General features: G+C 37.6%; 1 protein-coding gene across 1 annotated transcript in view; it reads left to right on the forward strand.

Annotated features, from left to right (window-relative positions):
* LOC124550725 (X-ray repair cross-complementing protein 5-like) overlaps window positions 1–20,081 on the forward strand; it is a 141,305-nt gene that overhangs the window by 21,572 nt on the left and 99,652 nt on the right. Inside the window, exon 4 of the mRNA XM_047125446.1 lies at window positions 5,208–5,316. Within this exon, the coding sequence (XP_046981402.1) occupies window positions 5,208–5,316 (109 nt within the window). The remainder of the gene's footprint in view (window positions 1–5,207; window positions 5,317–20,081) is intronic.

The raw sequence follows: 20,081 nt of genomic DNA on the forward strand, positions 1-20,081 counted from the left end.
AGCATGCTGAGTAGGGTCTCAGCTGTGTGAGTGGTTTGAAGACTTTTTTAAGTTAATAACGAGCATCAAAACAGATACAGGGATTAGTGAACACAGAGTTGTCATAGCGAGATTGAATGTCGTAACCACCAAATCCTCCAAAAATAAACGAAAAATATACCTGTTCAAAAAAGCAGATAAAAATTCACTTGCCTAGCTGAGAGACAGTCTCCACTCCTTTCAAATTAACAATGTAAGTGTAAAGTGTAGTCTAGATGTGGCTCAGATTCAAAGAAATAGTATCGGCAGCAATTGAGAGAATTATACCAAATAAATTAACAAACGACGGAGCTGATCCTCCTTGGTACACAAAATGGGTCAGGACACTTGCACAGACAATGAAAACAGATGCAAAATCTCCAAGATTGGCGATCTTTTTCAGAAGCTTGAAACTTGGCATGGACTTCAAAGCAAGATGCTTGTAATAGTTTCCACAACGAAACTTTGTCTCGAAACTTGGCAGAAAATCCAAAGAGATTCTGGTCATATGTGAAGTATGCTAGCGGCGAGACACAATCAGTGCCTTCTCTGCACGATAGCAATGGAGATGCTATTGAGGATAGTGCTGCCAAAGCAGAGTTACTAAACACAGTCTTCCAAAATACCTTCACAAAAGAAGATGAAGTAAATATTCCAGAATTTGAATCGAGAACAGCTGCCAACACGAGTAACGTAGAAGTAGATATCCTTAGAGTAGTGAAGCAACTTAAATTACTTAATAAAATCAAGTCTTCTGGTTCACACTGTATACCAGTTAAGTTCCTTTCAGAGTATGGTGATGCAATAGCTCCATACTTAACAATCATATACAACTGTTTGCTTGATGAAAGATCCGTTTCCAGAGACTGGAAAGTTGCACAGGTCACACCAATATTCAAGAAAGGTAGTAGGAGTAATCCACTAAATTACAGGCCCATATCGTTTACGTATTTGCAGCAGGATTTTGGAACATATATTGTGTTTGAACATTATGAATTACCTCAAAGAAAACGGTCTATTGACACACAGTCAACATGGATTTAGAAAACATCTTTCTTGTGATATACAACTAGATCCTTACTCGCACGAAGTGCTGAGTGCTATCGACAAGGGATTTCAAATTGATTCTGCATTCCTGGAATGCTTTTGACACTCAACCACACAAGCGGCTTGCAGTGAAATTGCATGCCTCTGGAATATCATTTCAGTTATGTGACTGGATTCGTGATTTCCTGTCAGAGAGGTCACAGTTCGTAGTAATTGACGGAAAGTCATCGAGTAAAACAGAAGCGATATATGAGGTAGTGTTATAGATTCTTTGCTGTTTCTCATCTATTTAAACAATTTGGGAGACAAACTGAGCAGCTGTCTTAGGTTGTTGGCAGATGACGCTGTCGTTTATTGACTATTAAAGCCATCAGAAGATCAAAACAAATTGCAAAACGATTTAGAAAAGATACATATATGGTGTGAAAATTGGCAATTGACAGTAAATAACGAAAAGTGTGAGGTATCCACAAGAGTGTTAAAAGGAATCCATTACTTCAGTTACATGATAAATCAGTCAAATATAAACGCCGTAAATTCAACTAAATACCTAGGAATTAGAATTATGAACGACCTAAATTGGAAGTAACACACAGAAAATGTTGCGGGAGGGCTAACCAAAGACTGCGTTTTATTGGCAGGACACTTAGGAAATTTAACAGATCTACTGAGGAGACTGCCTACACTACACTTGTCCATCCTCTTTTAGAATACTGCTGCGCAGAGTTGGATTATTACCAGATAGGATTGACGGAGTACATCAAAAAAGTTCAAAGAAGGGCAGGGTGTTTTGTATTATCGCAAAATAGGGGAGAGACTGTCACTGAAATGATACAGGATTTGGGATGGACATAATTAAAACAAAGGCATTTTTTGTTGCAGAGAAATCTCACAAAATTCCAATCATCAGCTTTCCCCTCCCAGTGCAAAAATATTTTGTTGACACCGACCTACTTAGGGACAAACGATCATCATGATAAAATAAGGGAAATTAGAGCTTGTACAGAAAGTTATAAGTGTTCGTTCTTTCTGCGCAGTATACGAGACTGGAATAACAGATAATTGTGAAGGTTGTTTAACGAGTTCTCTGCCAGGCACTTAAATGTGATTTGCAGAGTATCCATATAGGTGTAGATGTAGATGTAAGTAATAGAAGCCAGTACATTGTCCTGGAAAACGACTGTTTATCAGAGATAAAGATGTCTTCAAGAGTGCCCTAGGGAAGTGTGGTAGGACCATTCTTGTTTTGCATATACAGAACTATCTGACAGGCAATCTTTGTTTGCTGATGTTGCTGTGGTGTACAGGAAAGTGTCACCATTGATGATGATGATGATGTTTGCTTTGTGGGGCACTCAACTGCACCGTTATCAGTGCCCGTCACCATTGAGCGACAGTAGGAGGATACAGGTTGATAGATAGAATTTCTACATGGTATGGTGAACGAAATATTCCTCTAAATGCAGAAAAATGTAAGCTAATGCATATGAGAAGGAATAGCAATCCTGTCAGCTGCTAAACCAGTCAGTTATAAGATTTTCATCTGTCACTTATTGCTTCTTTCACTTCTGGGAATTTGTTGATGAGAATAATATCAGGTTACTCTGTGGTTTGAAATCCACTTTAAACTGTAGGTCTCCGTTTGACTAGCTCGGGTAAGTTAGCTCGAAGGTCGGAGGAAGGCATTGCACATCATCTCCAACACGACTGTGACTAATAATGCACTGATATGTTCAAAACAGTCTTGGGATTAATGACTGGTTTACCTCAATGTTCAAATAGAGTGTTAGTGGTGTACTACCTGGCACAGTCACATCAATTAAACATCCAGGCATGATGTTCCTAAACAACATGAACTGGAATGACTGACTAATGTCAGTTGTAGGGAAGACGAATGGTCGATGTCAACTTTTAGGAAACTGTAGATCATTTACAGAATACTTGTGCAACACATTCTCGAGTACTATTTGAATGTTTGGGATTCCCACAAGGTTGAATTAAAACAGGGGCGTCCAACCTTTTAGCTTACCTGCGCCATACCAAGTGAGGTGATGCAGTAGTTCAAACCCGCGTCCAGCCATGCTGATTTAAGTTTTCCGTGACTTCCCAAAATTGCTTCAGGCAAATGGCGGGATGGTTCCTTTGAAAGGTCACAGCCACATTCACTCCCCATCCTTCCCTAATCTGATGGGATCAATGACCTCGTTGTTTGGTCCCCTCCCCCAAACCAACCAACCTTTCCTGGACCACATTGGAAGAAGACGAATAGTTTTGGGTCACACGTAATATGCTTAATATTAACAATAACTACCAGTTAAGTATGGACCAGTCGGAGAATAGCATCATGTGGTGGGAGTTTCAAATTGAAAATATTTACTTTATCGTAACTTTACATAAATGGATTTTTTTTTTTACCGATCATGTGATAGATGTTCACTACTTGGGCCGCATTGATACTTTCTTTGAGCTACATCCAGCCTGTGTTCCACTGATTTGATACCCTTGAATTAAAGGTTGACATCAAAGCAGTTCAGAAGTGTGTCAGTAGATTTGTTACCGGGAGGTTCGATCTGCACACAAGTATTATGGAAATGTCCTGTGAACTCGGAAAGGAATCCCTGCACTGAATAATTTGCAAAACACTAGTAAAAATCTGTTAGAGAACAGGTGTTTGGAATGAACTGCAGAACAATATTGTGGCCATCAACATACACCTTATGTAAGGACTGAGAAGTCAAGGTTAGATGTATCAGGGTTCATACATAAGGAAATAGAGAATTATTTTTCCCTTGTTCCATTTGTGGGGAAACAGGACAGGGAATGACTAGCAGCAGTGCATCGAAACCTCCACCGCACTCTTTATGGAAGCTTGTGGATTACGTTTGTAGATACTGATGTAACATGTGCAACTGGAGTGGTGTGGCAGCAAATAAAGTCCTATTATTTGAAATTGTGCAATATCAGTCAACAAATTGACAGAAAATGGTATTGGTGTCCTGAGACAGCTTGAGCGTATAGATTTTCATCTCTCCAAACACGGGCCTTTCAACGGTTTAGGACAATATGTCTCTCTGGGACTATATTAAAATATGGCTGTAATAGTTATGGATGTCTCGGAGGCCAGAGAAGAAGTGTGTGCTTTTACTTTCATGCCCACCGTTGTAGACAGTTATATGCTTCGGAAACAGCAGTGCCTGTTTCTTAATACAGTACAGTGACTGGGATTTTTAAATGAAACATTTAACCACATCTACTGCATTTGTTAGTTTCTCAGCACAGTAACACAATGTATGTCACATGTACTTTGAATGGCCTCTGGTCAATGCACAAATGTTCGTTAGCTGGTGTATTCCCACTTTGTATAAAACATTCAAAATCTGAATTTCGTCCAAAGTATTTTGATGACCTGAGATGCCTACACAGAATCAAAGTCCCCTGAGCTTACATAACTTTAAGTTTGATAAACAGTTCAAAGTCAAATGGCAAAAATTATAAATTTTCTTAATTTTCAATAATATGTGTATCTTTATGACTCTGTAACGCCCAAAGTAATATTGCTACGAGGGTCAGAGTAGGGTTATCTGTTTCATCTGGATGAGATCTTAGTATGGTATGATGAACTCTTAATATTTCTGGTGCTTCATGCACTTTCTGTTGTGACTGCAGTTTGAAAAACATCTGTTAGGCAGATGCATGCTTTCGCAGTGGACACATAAGAACGTGACCCGCATTGCGTGTTTCCAGTCTACCTCGGCTACCTCCTACATCGACAAACATGTTTGTTAGCAAATCACCATGACTAACACTCTCGTACGATACTCAACAGTCTTGTAAAACTTTGAACCTCGATTTCTCGAAAGCAGATGAGAAGTGCATCATACTAGAGCAGCATTTGTCATATCTAGGTATGTACTGCAGCCGTGCAGAAGATGAGCAAACTCAGCAACCGATAGGTTGTATGCTCCCTGTGTAAGATGAAATTAAAAAAGTATGCCCTCATTGTGTTTAACAAATTCACTTTTTGATTATGTGTCTTAGAAATATTGCATGCCAGCATTTATTACTACGTCCTTGATGTAATCACTGACTGACTTGTGACTGCTGAAAATGATCTGTTTGTTTTTGTTCTTTAACACATAAAGAGGTCCAGATCTGATACCAAGTGATGAAGTTAGTTATGGTGATGAAAGCAAGAATCTGAAAATTGGTCAGTGTACATCAGGAGCTGTTCTGGCCAAAATAATTGATGAGGTGAGTGTGAACAATTTCTTTTTCAAGTCTCATGTTCAGTGTTGAATGCTACAACAACCATAAAAATTAAATATAATGCAGAACAAACTTAAACCAGTTAAAGCCCCTCCCCTCAAAATATCTGTTTCTTTTCTTAATTGATATTTCAAGCCGTGGCTATCTGATCACAAGAGAGTGACATTTATGTGATGTTATGTCGCAAACCACATGCAGGTGAGTGCTTAAGTTAACTGAATGCTTTATGTTATTAAGAAATGAGAAGAATTTATTTACATTGTGCTTATTTAAATGCTACCGTATCTGTAGCGTTCAATAAATCCAATATAATTAAACTTTGAAACTTCCCAGAAATCTGTCTCTTGTGAAGGTACAGGCCGGTTCTCTTCCTGCTCACGCAACTACTTGAAAAGAAGTCTATCCTTTACCTACAATAATATTCCTTCGTAATCCAGCAGCTCTGAATCACATTTAACACTATATAAGACTAAAAACAGCCGACCAGTTGCAATGGATAAAGTAATCTTTACCTAGGTTTCGACAGATTTAAACCTGTCTTCTTCAGAAGGCGGCCTAAGGACAATGAACATCGTAGTTTACATTAAAAGGTATGAAATTTAAGTCAAGAATAGAGTTTAACACATATTAGAGAGCTCTTGTATTACAAAATATATTAGAAGGACGCCTGGTACTTACAGTATTACATTAATATGGAATGATGTATCATTGTCGTTTTTACAAATATCTGCATAGATCCATTAGTCCAAAACAAAATATAGCCCTGAAAATAGGGTTTGTCATGTAAATAAAAATTAGTACATGGATGTAGCAGAGCTCATAAGCGACTGAGTATAATCGGCCAGCGTAGTTACACTGCGGCCAGGGCAGGTGGCGCTCATGTCGCGAACTATGTGCCGATTGGCGTATTAAAGCAACGTGTAAAATATCAATATTCATAGCGTCCTTAGATAAAGTGACAATAAAAAGAAGGAAGGTGTTTAACACTCCCGTTATAACAATATGGGAGCCTTGGTCTCATTAACATAGATATATACATCAAAAGGCAGGTGGCGCTTACGCCGAGAGTTACATACAGTGGCATATATAGCCAGAATCTAAAAGTTACATTACAATATTAGTGAAGCACACACACCGTATATAAGTCAAAACTTTAAAACAATCAGTAATGGCTCTTAAGACAAAATTACGAACCCTGGTCCACAATCCAGTTAATACACATTCTCAGGGAGCCAAGGTTTTAGAGTCAGAGAAAAATCACATGAGGGCCAATGTAGTGGCAGCCATACATCATGAGAAAACCACATTATATAAAGGGTAGTGAGCTTAAAGACTTGAAAGTGTATTATAGCTTCCTGAGAAAATAGACTACTGAGGTTACCAGCATTAATGTTATACCATAAACAGTACAGGTTTAAAGCCTTCGAAAAATTGTCTACAAGCAAGGATCAACTGGTCGTTCAGTATATTACCGTCTTTGAGCTCTAGATGTTTAAAAATTTGTAACTCTTCCCACAGATCTAGTCTACGCCCTTTGACTTGTCTGTGTAGGATAACCGTAACTTCTAACTGTTTAGGCGTATGGCCGACTATCAAGAGGTGTTCAGCAAAAGTAGAGTTGTGAATATTCGCTCCTTTTTTACCTAATAGATGTTCTTTATATCGTGTTTTCACAGCTCTGCCTGTTTGACCAATATAATATGAGGGGCAGTTATTACAGGTTAATTTGTAAACACCTGAATTGGAAAACCAATCACTGGCAATCTCTACTGAATGTACAAGATTTCTTTTTAAACTGTTATCTGTAGAGCAGGAGACGTTACAGTTATATTTTTTATTTAGAAGACGTTAAATCCTATACGATATATTACCCAAGAACGGGATGGAAATAAATTTTTTAGTTTCTTTGGTATCCGTGGGAAGGTTATTGCTCAAAGTCGAACAATTTTGGGAAATTTTCTTATGTAGCAAGTAATCGATCATATTCTGATTGTACCCATTATTAGCAGCAATCGCTTTGATGACATACAATTCCTTTTGTTGATCCGCAGGTGATAAAGGAGTAGTTACCATTCGGTGAATGGCGGAATGAAAAAACGCCAGTTTATGAGCTTTTGGATGAGTTGAGTCAGCAGGAATGACATTATCTGAATATGTTTCCTTGCGGAAGATATTGAAATTGAAGGAATTATCCTGTATAGAAATTGTTAAATCGAGGAAGTTAAGTTCACATTTTTTATTTTGAAGTTCTTTTGTGAAGGAAATTTTTTCATGTAAACCATTGAAAATATTGAAGAGATGATCAGTGCCATCAAAAGCAATGATAATGTCGTCAACATAACATGCGTGATAGCGGATTTTGAGGCGTAATTCTGAACTTTAATTGAAGAACGTTATTTCCAGGGCGTTGATGAAAACCTCTGCTAATATACCGGCGAGGGGGCTACCCATTGCTAGACCCTCTGGCTGTACATACATTTTCCCATTAAATGTGAAATAATTGTATTTTAAAACGACCTTAAGCAAACCAATCAGTTCCGCAATCTGAGTTTCACTTAGTTTTTTATGCTTGAGAAGATTCTTTTTTACAAGGTCTATGGTTTCATCAACCGGGACATTTGTATAAAGGCTGACGATGTCAAAGGACACCAGTCTAGTGTCACGTGTACATCTTACAGATTGAATATTGTTAATTAATTCCTTACTGTTTTTTACAGAAAAATAATTTTCAAATGTGAAAGCATCTTTAATTTTAAAATGGAGGCGCCTAGCGAGTGTGTGATGTGGACTACCTATACCATTCACTACAGGGCGAATCGGGTGATTTTGTTTGTGCAGTTTAAACTGACTTCTGAGCACAGGTGGTTTCGGGTTCATATTTATAAGCCCTTTCTTTTGAAAGTTATTAAACAGGCTGACGGAACTAGCTAAAGTACGTCGGATTTCATTTTGCAGTTCCGCGGTTGGATCTACGGTAACCTCAGTGATGTCATTTTCCTCAAAAAACTTTACAGTCTTTTCTATATATTCATTTTTATAAGCCACGACAGCGGTGTTCCCTTTGTCACTCTTAGTGATTAAGGCGTCATGTTCTCTAAGCTTACGATTAATGCTTTTTACTATACTATATTCGCCCGACTGCCCATTAGGAAATAATTTAATTTCTTTTTCTATTATGTTATTACATTCGTAGGCACGTTTGACTTGCTCTGTTTTCTCTAATTTCAGGGATTCTAAACCGATTTTAAGATCTACAATGAGATTACAGATAACTGGATATTTATCGAGTTGAGCAAGCAAATTATATTTAAGGCCTTTACATAACAAGTCATTCTCAGCCTGCGTAAAAGTAATATTGGTTTTATTTACTATTCTTTCGTAAAATAGGTGTTTGACACTATTGTCTGTTGTGTTAACACTTTTACTTGTGGTCCTATTACTAAACTTCAACAACTTTCTTTCATGTCTAGCCTCGATTTCTTCTTTACGATTAAAGAGCCATTCATTAATACTATTCCACAGGTGGTCAATTTGAAAATTACAAAGATCTTTAAAGGCTTTAGTTAAAAATAGGTGTATACAGTAGGCTTCACTATTAAGAACATCTTTTTTCTTGTACAAATTTACTGTGCTATCCCAAACGACTAAATGCACTAATTTCTTTTTAACAGAAGGCACTTTGTTACACTGTTTAAAGTTTATGTACGCCTTTACATAATCAGGGGTAATGTCTTTATCTAATCACTGTTGATTAAAGTCAATAGCCATACCTGCTTTCACAATTTTTAATTTGATGTCCATGTACCTGGTTGCAGCTTTTGATACCTCGGCGGGCAGGAATTTCAGTATTTTAAACATAGCTGCGCAACAGCAACGGTTCCTTCGTAAGCCAGCAGTTCTGAATCACATTTAACACTATATAAGACTAAAAACAGCCGACCAGTTGCAATGGATAATGTAATCTTTACCTAGGTTTCGACAGATTTAAACCTGTCTTCTTCAGAAGGCGGCCTAAGGACAATGAACATCGTAGTTTACATTAAAAGGTATGAAACTTAAGTCAAGAATAGAGTTTAACACATATTAGAGAGCTCTTGTATTACAAAATATGAGAAGGACGCCTGGTACTTACAGTATTACATTAATATGGAATGATGTATCATTGTCGTTTTTACAAATATCTGCATATATCCATTAGTCCAAAATAAAATATAGCCCTGAAAATAGGGTTTGTCATGTAAATAAAAATTAGTACATGGATGTAGCAGAGCTCATAAGCGATTGAGTATAATCGGCCAGCGTAGTTACACTGCGGCCAGGGCAGGTGGCACTCATGTCGCGAACTATGTGCCGATTGGCGTACTAAAGCAATGTGTAAAATATCAATATTCATACCGTCCTTAGATAAAGTGACAATAAAACGAAGGAAGGCGTTTAACACTCCCGTTATAACAATATGGGAGCCTTGGTCTCATTAACATAGATATATACATCAAAAGGCAGGTGGCGCTTACGCCGAGAGTTACATATAGTGGCATATATAGCCAGAATATAAAAGTTACATTACAATATTAGTGAAGCACACACACCGTATATAAGTCAAAACTTTAAAACAATCAGTAATGGCTCTTAAGACAAAATTACGAACCCTGGTCCACAATCCAGTTAATACACATTCTCAGGGAGCCAAGGTTTTAGAGTCAGATAAAATCACATGAGGGCCGATGTAGTGGCAGCCATACATCGTGAGAAAACCACATTATATAAAGGGTAGTGAGCTTAAAGACTTGAAAGTGCATTATAGCTTCCTGCGAAAATAGACTACTGAGGTTACCAGCATTAATGTTATACCATAAACAGTACATGTTTAAAGCCTTCGAAAAATTGTCTACAAGCAAGGTTCAACAGGTCGTTCAGTATATTACCGTCTTTGAGCTCTAGATGTTTAAAAATTTGTAACTCTTCCCACAGATCTAGTCTACGCCCTTTGACTTGTCTGTGTAGGATAACCGTATCTTCTAACTGTTTAGGCGTATGGCCGGCTATCAAGAGGGGTTCAGCAAAAGTTGTTGTTGTTGTGGTCTTCAGTCCCGAGACTGGTTTGATGCAGCTCTCCATGCTACTCTATCCTGTGCAAGCTTTTTCATCTCCCAGTACCTACTGCAACCTACATCCTTCTGAATCTGCTTAGTGTATTCATCTCTTGGTCTCCCTCTACGATTTTTACCCTCCACGCTGCCCTCCAATACTAAATTGGTGATCCCTTGATGCCTCAGAACATGTCCTACCAACCGATCCCTTCTTCTGGTCAAGTTGTGCCACAAACTTCTCTTCTCCCCAATCCTATTCAATAGTTCCTCATTAGTTATGTGATCTACCCATCTAATCTTCAGCATTCTTCTGTAGCACCACATTTCGAAAGCTTCTATTCTCTTCTTGTCCAAACTATTTATCGTCCATGTTTCACTTCCATACATGGCTACACTCCATACGAATACTTTCAGAAATGACTTCCTGACACTTAAATCAATACTGGATGTTAACAAATTTCTCTTCTTCAGAAACGCTTTCCTTGCCATTGCCAGCCTACATTTTATATCCTCTCTACTTCGACCATCGTCAGTTATTTTGCTCCCCAAATAGCAAAACTCCTTTACTACTTTAAGTGCCTCATTTTCTAATCTAATTCCCTCAGCATCACCCGACTTAATTAGACTACATTCCATTATCCTTGTTTTGCTTTTGTTGATATTCATCTTATATCCTCCTTTCAAGACACTGTCCATTCCGTTCAACTGCTCTTCCAAGTCCTTTGCTGTCTCTGACAGAATTACAATGTCATCGGCGAACCTCAAAGTTTTTATTTCTTCTCCATGAATTTTAATACCTACTCCGAATTTTTCTTTTGTTTCCTTTACTGCTTGCTCAATATACAGATTGAACAACATCGGGGAGAGGCTACAACCCTGTCTTACTCCCTTCCCAACCACTGCTTCCCTTTCATGTCCCTTGACTCTTAAAACTGCCATCTGGTTTCTGTACAAATTGTAAATAGCCTTTCGCTCCCTGTATTTTACCCCTGCCACCTTTAGAATTTGAAAGAGAGTATTCCAGTCAACATTGTCAAAAGCTTTCTCTAAGTCTACAAATGCTAGAAACGTAGGTTTGTCTTTCCTTAAGCTTTCTTCTAAGATAAGTCGTAAGGTCAGTATTGCCTCACGTGTTCCAGTGTTTCTACGGAATCCAAACTGATCTTCCCTGAGGTTGGCTTCTACTAGTTTTTCCATTCGTCTGTAAAGAATTCGTGTTAGTATTTTGCAGCTGTGACTTATTAAGCTGATAGTTCGGTAATTTTCACATCTGTCAACACCTGCTTTCTTTGGGATTGGAATTATTATATTCTTCTTGAAGTCTGAGGGTATTTCGCCTGTTTCATACATCTTGCTCACCAGATGGTAGAGTTTTGTCAGGACTGGCTCTCCCACGGCCGTCAGTAGTTCCAATGGAATATTGTCTACTCCGGGGGCCTTGTTTCGACTCAGGTCTTTCAGTGCTCTGTCAAACTCTTCATGCAGTATCATATCTCCCATTTCATCTTCATCTACATCCTCTTCCATTTCCATAATATTGTCCTCAAGTACATCGCCCTTGTATAGACCCTCTATATACTCCTTCCACCTTTCTGCTTTCCCTTCTTTGCTTAGAACTGGGTTTCCATCTGAGCTCTTGATATTCATACAAGTTGTTCTCGTATCTCCAAAGGTCTCTTTAATTTTCCTGTAGGCGGTATCTATCTTACTCCTAGTGAGATAGGCCTCTACATCCTTACATTTGTCCTCTAGCCATCCCTGCTTAGCCATTTTGCACTTCCTGTCGATCTCATTTTTGAGACATTTGTATTCCTTTTTGCCTGTTTCACTTACTGCATTTTTATATTTTCTCCTTTCATCAATTAAATTCAATATTTCTTCTGTTACCCAAGGATTTCTACTAGCCCTCGTCTTTTTACCTACTTGATCCTCTGCTGCCTTCACTACTTCATCCCTCAAAGCTACCCATTCTTCTTCTACTGTATTTATTTCCCCCATTCCTGTCAATTGCTCCCTTATGCTCTCCCTGAATCTCTGTACAACCTCTGGTTCTTTTAGTTTATCCAGGTCCCATCTCCTTAAATTCCCACCTTTTTGCAGTTTCTTCAGTTTTAATCTACAGGTCATAACCAATAGATTGTGGTCAGAGTCCACATCTGCCCCTGGAAATGTCTTACAATTTAAAACCTGGTTCCTAAATCTCTGTCTTACCATTATATAATCTATCTGAAACCTTTTAGTATCTCCAGGGTTCTTCCATGTATACAACCTTCTTTCATGATTCTTAAACCAAGTGTTAGTTATGATTATGTTGTGCTCTGTGCAAAATTCGATCAGGCGGCTTCCTCTTTCATTTCTGTCCCCCAATCCATATTCACCTACTATGTTTCCTTCTCTCCCTTTTCCTACACTCGAATTCCAGTCACCCATGACTATTAAATTTTCGTCTCCCTTCACAATCTGAATAATTTCTTTTATTTCATCATACATTCCTTCAATTTCTTCGTCATCTGCAGAGCTAGTTGGCATATAAACTTGTACCACTGTAGTAGGCGTGGGCTTCGTATCTATCTTGGCCACAATAATGCGTTCACTATGCCGTTTGTTGTAGCTTACCCGCATTCCTATTTTCCTATTCATTATTAAACCTACTCCTGCATTACCCCTATTTGATTTTGTGTTTATAACCCTGTAGTCACCTGACCAGAAGTCTTGTTCCTCCTGCCACCGAACTTCACTAATTCCCACTATATCTAACTTCAACCTATCCATTTCTGTTTTTAAATTTTCTAACCTACCTGCCCGATTAAGGGATCTGACATTCCACGCTGCGATCCGTAGAACACCAGTTTTCTTTCTCCTGATAACGACATCCTCTTGAGTAGTCCCCGCCCGGAGATCCGAATGGGGGACTATTTTACCTCCGGAATATTTTACCCAAGAGGACGCCATCATCATGTAATCATACAGTAAAGCTGCATGCCCTCGGGAAAAATTACGGCTGTAGTTTCCCCTTGCTTTCAGCCGTTCGCAGTACCAGCACAGCAAGGCCGTTTTGGTTATTGTTACAAGGCCAGATCAGTCAATCATCCAGACTGTTGCCCTTGTAACTACTGAAAAGGCTGCTGCCCCTCTTCAGGAACCACACGTTTGTCTGGCCTCTCAACAGATACCCCTCCGTTGTGGTTGCACCTACGGTACGGCTATCTGTATCGCTGAGGCACGCAAGCCTCCCCACCAACGGCAAGGTCCATGGTTCATGGGGGGGTCAGCAAAAGTAGAGTTGTGAATATTCGCTCCTTTTTTACCTAATAGATGTTCTTTATATCGTGTTTTCACAGCTCTGCCTGTTTGACAAATATAATATGAGGGGCAGTTATTACAGGTTAGTTTGTAAACACCTGAATTGGAAAACCAATCACTGGCAATCTCTATTGAATGTACAAGATTTCTTTTTAAACTGTTATCTGTAGAGAAGGAGACGTTACAGTTATATTTTTTATTTAGAAGACGTTTAATCCTATACGATATATTACCCAAGAACCGGATGGAAATAAATTTTTTAGTTTCTTTGGTATCCGTGGGAAGGTTATTGCTCAAAGTCGAACAATTTTGGGAAATTTTCTTATGTAGCAAGTAATCGATCATATTCTGATTGCACCCATTATTAGCAGCAATCGCTTTGATGACATACAATTTCTTTTGTTGATCCGCAGGTGATAAAGGAGTAGTTACCATTCGGTGAATGGCGGAATGAAAAAACGCCAGTTTATGAGCTTTTGGATGAGTTGAGTCAGCAGGAATGACATTATCTGAATATGTTTCCTTGCGGAAGATATTGAAATTGAAGGAATTATCCTGTATAGAAATTGTTAAATCGAGGAAGTTAAGTTCACATTTTTTATTTTGAAGTTCTTTTGTGAAGGAAATTTTTTCATGTAAACCATTGAACGTATTGAAGAGATGCTCTAACTCATGATCGGTGCCATCAAAAGCAATGATAATGTCGTCAACATAACGTGCATAATAGCGGATTTTGTGGCGTAATTCTGAACTTGAATTGAAGAACGTTGATGAAAACCTCTGCTAAAATACCGGCAAGGGGCTACCCATTGCTAGACCCTCTGGCTGTGCATACATTTTCCCATTAAATGTGAAATAATTGTATTTTAAAACGACCTTAAGCAAACCAATCAGTTCCGCAATCTGAGTTTCACTTAGTTTTTTATGCTTGAGAAGATTCTTTTTTACAAGGTCTATGGTTTCATCAACCGGGACATTTGTATAAAGGCTGACGATGTCAAAGGACACCAGTCCAGTGTCACGTGTACATCTTACAGATTGAATATTGTTAATTAATTCCTTACTGTTTTTTACAGAAAAATAATTTTCAAATGTGAAAGCATCTTTAATTTTAAAATGGAGGCGCCTAGCAAGTGTGTGATGTGGACTACCTATACCATTCACTACAGGGCGAATCGGGTGATTTTGTTTGTGCAGTTTAAACTGACTTCTGAGCACAGGTGGTTTCGGGTTCATATTTATAAGCCCTTTCTTTTGAAAGTTATTAAACAGGCTGACGGAACTAGCTAAAGTACGCCGGATTTCATGTTGCAGTTCCGCGGTTGGATCTACGGTAATCTCAGTGATGTCATTTTCCTCAAAAAACTTTACAGTCTTTTCTATATATTCATTTTTATAAGCCACGACAGCGGTGTTCCCATTGTCACCCTTAGTGATTAAGGCGTCGTGTTTTTTAAGCTTACGATTAATGCTTTTTACTATACTATATTCGCCCAACTGCCCATTAGGAAATAATTTAATTTCTTTTTCTATTATGTTATTACATTCGTAGGCATATTTGACTTGCTCTGTTTTCTCTAATTTCAGGGATTCTAAACCGATTTTAAGATCTACAATGAGATTACAGATAACTGGATATTTATCGAGTTGAGCAGGCAAATTATATTTAAGGCCTTTACATAACAAGTCATTCTCAGCCTGCGTAAAAGTAATATTGGTTTTATTTACTATTCTTTCGTAAAATAGGTGTTTGACACTATTGTCTGTTGTATTAACACTTTTACTTGTGGTCCTATTGATAAACGTCAACAACTTTCTTTCATGTCTAGCCTTGATTTCTTCTTCACGATTAAAGAGCCATTCATTAATACTATTCCACAGGTGGTCAATTTGAAAATTACAAAGATCTTTAAAGGCTTTAGTTAAAAATAGGTATATACAGTAGGCTTCACTATTAAGAACATCTTTTTTCTTGTACAAATTTACTGTGCTATCCGAAATGACTAAATGCACTAATTTCTTTTTAACAGAAGGCACTTTGTTACACTGTTTAAAGTTTATGTACGCCTTCACATAATCAGGGGTAATGTCTTTATCTAGGCACTACGTGGAACCGTTGCTGTTGCGCAGCTATGTTTAAAATACTGAAATTCCTGCCCACTGAGGTATCAAAAGCTGCAACCAGGTACATGGACATCAAATTAAAAATTGTGAAAGCAGGTATGGCTATTGACTTTAATCAACAGTGCCTAGATAAAGACATTACCCCTGATTATGTGAAGGCGTACATAAACTTTAAACAGTGTAACAAAGTGCCTTCTGTTAAAAAGAAATTAGTGCATTTAGTTATTTCGGATAGCACAGTAAATTTGTACGAGAAAAAAGATGTTCTTAATAGTGAAGCCTACTGTATACACCTATTTTTAACTAAAGCCTTTAAAGATCTTTGTAATTTTCAAATTGACCACCTGTGGAATAGTATTAATGAATGGCTCTTTAGTCGTAAAGAAGAAATCAAGGCTAGACATGAAAGAAAGTTGTTGAAGTTTAGTAATAGGACCACAAGTAAAAGTGTTAATACAATAGACAATAGTGTCAAACACCTATTTTACGAAAGAATACTAAACAAAACCAATATTACTTTTACGCAGGCTGAGAATGACTTGTTATGTAAAGGCCTTAAATATAATTTGCCTGCTCAACTCGATAAATATCCAGTTATCTGTAATCTCATTGTAGATCTTAAAATCGGTTTAGAATCCCTGAAATTAGAGAAAACAGAGCAAGTCAAATGTGCCTACGAATGTAATAACATAATAGAAAAAGAAATTAAATTATTTCCTAATGGGCAGTTGGGCGAATATAGTATAGTAAAAAGCATTAATCGTAAGCTTAGAGAACACGACGCCTTAATCACTAAGAGTGACAAAGGGAATACCGCTGTCGTGGCTTATAAAAATGAATATATAGAAAAGACTGTAAAGTTTTTTGAGGAAAATGACATCACTGAGGTTACCGTAGATCCATCCACGGAACTCCAAAATGAAATCCGACGTACTTTAGCTAGTTCCGTCAGCCTGTTTAATAACTTTCAAAAGAAAGGGCTTATAAATATGAACCTGAAACCACCCGTGCTCAGAAGTCAGTTTAAACTGCACAAACAAAATCACTCGATTCGCCCTGTAGTGAATGGTATAGGTAGTCCACATCACACACTTGCTAGGCGCCTCCATTTTAAAATTAAAGATGCTTTCACATTTGAAAATTATTTTTCTGTAAAAAACAGTAAGGAATTAATTAACAATATTCAATCTGTAAGATGTACACGTGACACTAGACTGGTGTCCTTTGACATCGTCAGCCTTTATACAAATGTCCCGGTTGATGAAACCATAGACCTTGTAAAAAAGAATCTTTTCAAGCATAAAAAACTAAGTGAAACTCAGATTGCGGAACTGATTGGTTTGCTTAAGGTCGTTTTAAAATACAATTATTTCACATTTAATGGGAAAATGTATGCACAGCCAGAGGGTCTAGCAATGGGTAGCCCCTTGCCGGTATTTTAGCAGAGGTTTTCATCAACGTTCTTCAATTCAAGTTCAGAATTACGCCACAAAATCCGCTATTATTCACGTTATGTTGACGACATTATCATTGCTTTTGATGGCACCGATCATGAGTTAGAGCATCTCTTCAATACGTTCAATGGTTTACATGAAAAAATTTCCTTCACAAAAGAACTTCAAAATAAAAAATGTGAACTTAACTTCCTCGATTTAACAATTTCTATACAGGATAATTCCTTCAATTTCAATATCTTCCGCAAGGAAACATATTCAGATAATGTCATTCCTGCTGACTCAACTCATCCAAAAGCTCATAAACTGGCGTTTTTTCATTCCGCCATTCACCGAATGGTAACTACTCCTTTATCACCTGCGGATCAACAAAAGGAATTGTATGTCATCAAAGCGATTGCTGCTAATAATGGGTACAATCAGAATATGATCGATTACTTGCTACATAAGAAAATTTCCCAAAATTGTTCGACTTTGAGCAATAACCTTCCCACGGATACCAAAGAAACTAAAAAATTTATTTCCATCCGGTTCTTGGGTAATATATCGTATAGGATTAAACGTCTTCTAAATAAAAAATATAACTGTAACGTCTCCTTCTCTACAGATAACAGTTTAAAAAGAAATCTTGTACATTCAATAGAGATTGCCAGTGATTGGTTTTCCAATTCAGGTGTTTACAAACTAACCTGTAATAACTGCCCCTCATATTATATTTGTCAAACAGGCAGAGCTGTGAAAACACGATATAAAGAACATCTATTAGGTAAAAAAGGAGCGAATATTCACAACTCTACTTTTGCTGAACACCTCTTGATAGTCGGCCATACGCCTAAACAGTTAGAAGTTACGGTTATCCTACACAGACAAGTCAAAGGGCGTAGACTAGATCTGTGGGAAGAGTTACAAATTTTTAAACATCTAGAGCTCAAAGACGGTAATATACTGAACGACCAGTTGAACCTTGCTTGTAGACAATTTTTCGAAGGCTTTAAACCTGTACTGTTTATGGTATAACATTAATGCTGGTAACCTCAGTAGTCTATTTTCTCAGGAAGCTATAATGCACTTTCAAGTCTTTAAGCTCACTACCCTTTATATAATGTGGTTTTCTCACGATGTATGGCTGCCACTACATCGGCCCTCATGTGATTTTCTCTGACTCTAAAACCTTGGCTCCCTGAGAATGTGTATTAACTGGATTGTGGACCAAGGTTCGTAATTTTGTCTTAAGAGCCATTACAGATTGTTTTAAAGTTTTGACTTATATACGGTGTGTGTGCTTCACTAATATTGTAATGTAACTTTTATATTCTGGCTATATATGCCACTGTGTGTAACTCTCGGCGTAAGCGCCACCTGCCTTTTGATGTATATATCTATGTTAATGAGACCAAGGCTCCCATATTGTTATAACGGGAGTGTTAAACGCCTTCCTTCTTTTTATTGTCACTTTATCTAAGGACGCTATGAATATTGATATTTTACACATTGCTTTAGTACGCCAATCGGCACATAGTTCGCGACATGAGCGCCACCTGTCCTGGCCGCAGTGTAACTACGCTGGCCGACTATACTCAGTCGCTTATGAGCTCTGCTACATCCATGTACTAATTTTTATTTACATGACAAACCCTATTTTCAGGGCTATATTTTGTTTTGGACTAATGGATCTATGCAGATATTTGTAAAAACGACAATGATACATCATTCCATATTAATGTAATACTGTAAGTACCATGCGTCCTTCTCATATTTTGTAATACAAGAGCTCTCTAATATGTGTTAAACTCTATTCTTGATTTAAGTTTCATACCTTTTAATGTAAACTACGATGTTCACCAGCCGCCTTCTGAAGAAGACAGGTTTAAATCTGTCGAAACCTAGGTAAAGATTACTTTATCCATTGCAACTGGTCGGCTGTTTTTAGTCTTATTACGTGGAACCGTTGCTGTTGCGCAGCTATGTTTAAAATACTGATTAACACTATATACTATAGTCTGCTCAAGATTAGTTCAGGGTTGACACTTTGTCAGGGAAACGCAGCAGCACAGAGCTGAGTTACCACATCCTGCACGTCTAATTTTACGTTGCATACTATTCAGTGTGCAACTGGCATCACTGCCTTAAGGTAGAGCTGCATGATGTTTTCATTTCAGTTTTATTTGTGGTGAAATTTTAAGATAACATACAGCAAATTTTAAAAAATGGGTCCTGATGATGTTACAGAATTTTTGACATTTGGGATTTTCTTTTTATTTTTTTAATTTTTTATTGGAATAAAGTATACACATTGTGCCAGTGAAATTTTAAGAATATATCATATTTTTATCTGCTGCAAACAAGAACACTCCCTGAGATTTCCATTGCTAAATAATTTGAGTTAAATGCGGCACATGGTGCTGCGCTCCTGTGTCAAAACCTCAGCTACCACCTGTTCGGTTTCGTTGAAAGAAACAATGCACTGTGGCTGTAATGAACGTACTATTACATTTTGTGAGCAAACTTTCTACTTACATGAACATAGCAAAAATCCTGTTAATCGAGGAAACTTACCAGTTTGGAAGAAGGAAAAATAATGGATTTGTTTTGTGCAATAAACACTGAGTTTCTATGATGAACTTCATGTAGGCCCAGTTCCAGATAACAGCTTTCTTAATGCTCAAAACTTACAAAAATATAATTTTGCTATGTTGATACTTAAACTGCACACAGTGAACATTCAACTGAATATGGTTGTAGTTTTTTTTTTTTACAACCAAAAAACTTTACTGACATT

The sequence above is a fragment of the Schistocerca americana genome, chromosome 9, assembly GCF_021461395.2.
Source record: "Schistocerca americana isolate TAMUIC-IGC-003095 chromosome 9, iqSchAmer2.1, whole genome shotgun sequence".
Lineage (NCBI taxonomy): Eukaryota > Metazoa > Arthropoda > Insecta > Orthoptera > Acrididae > Schistocerca > Schistocerca americana.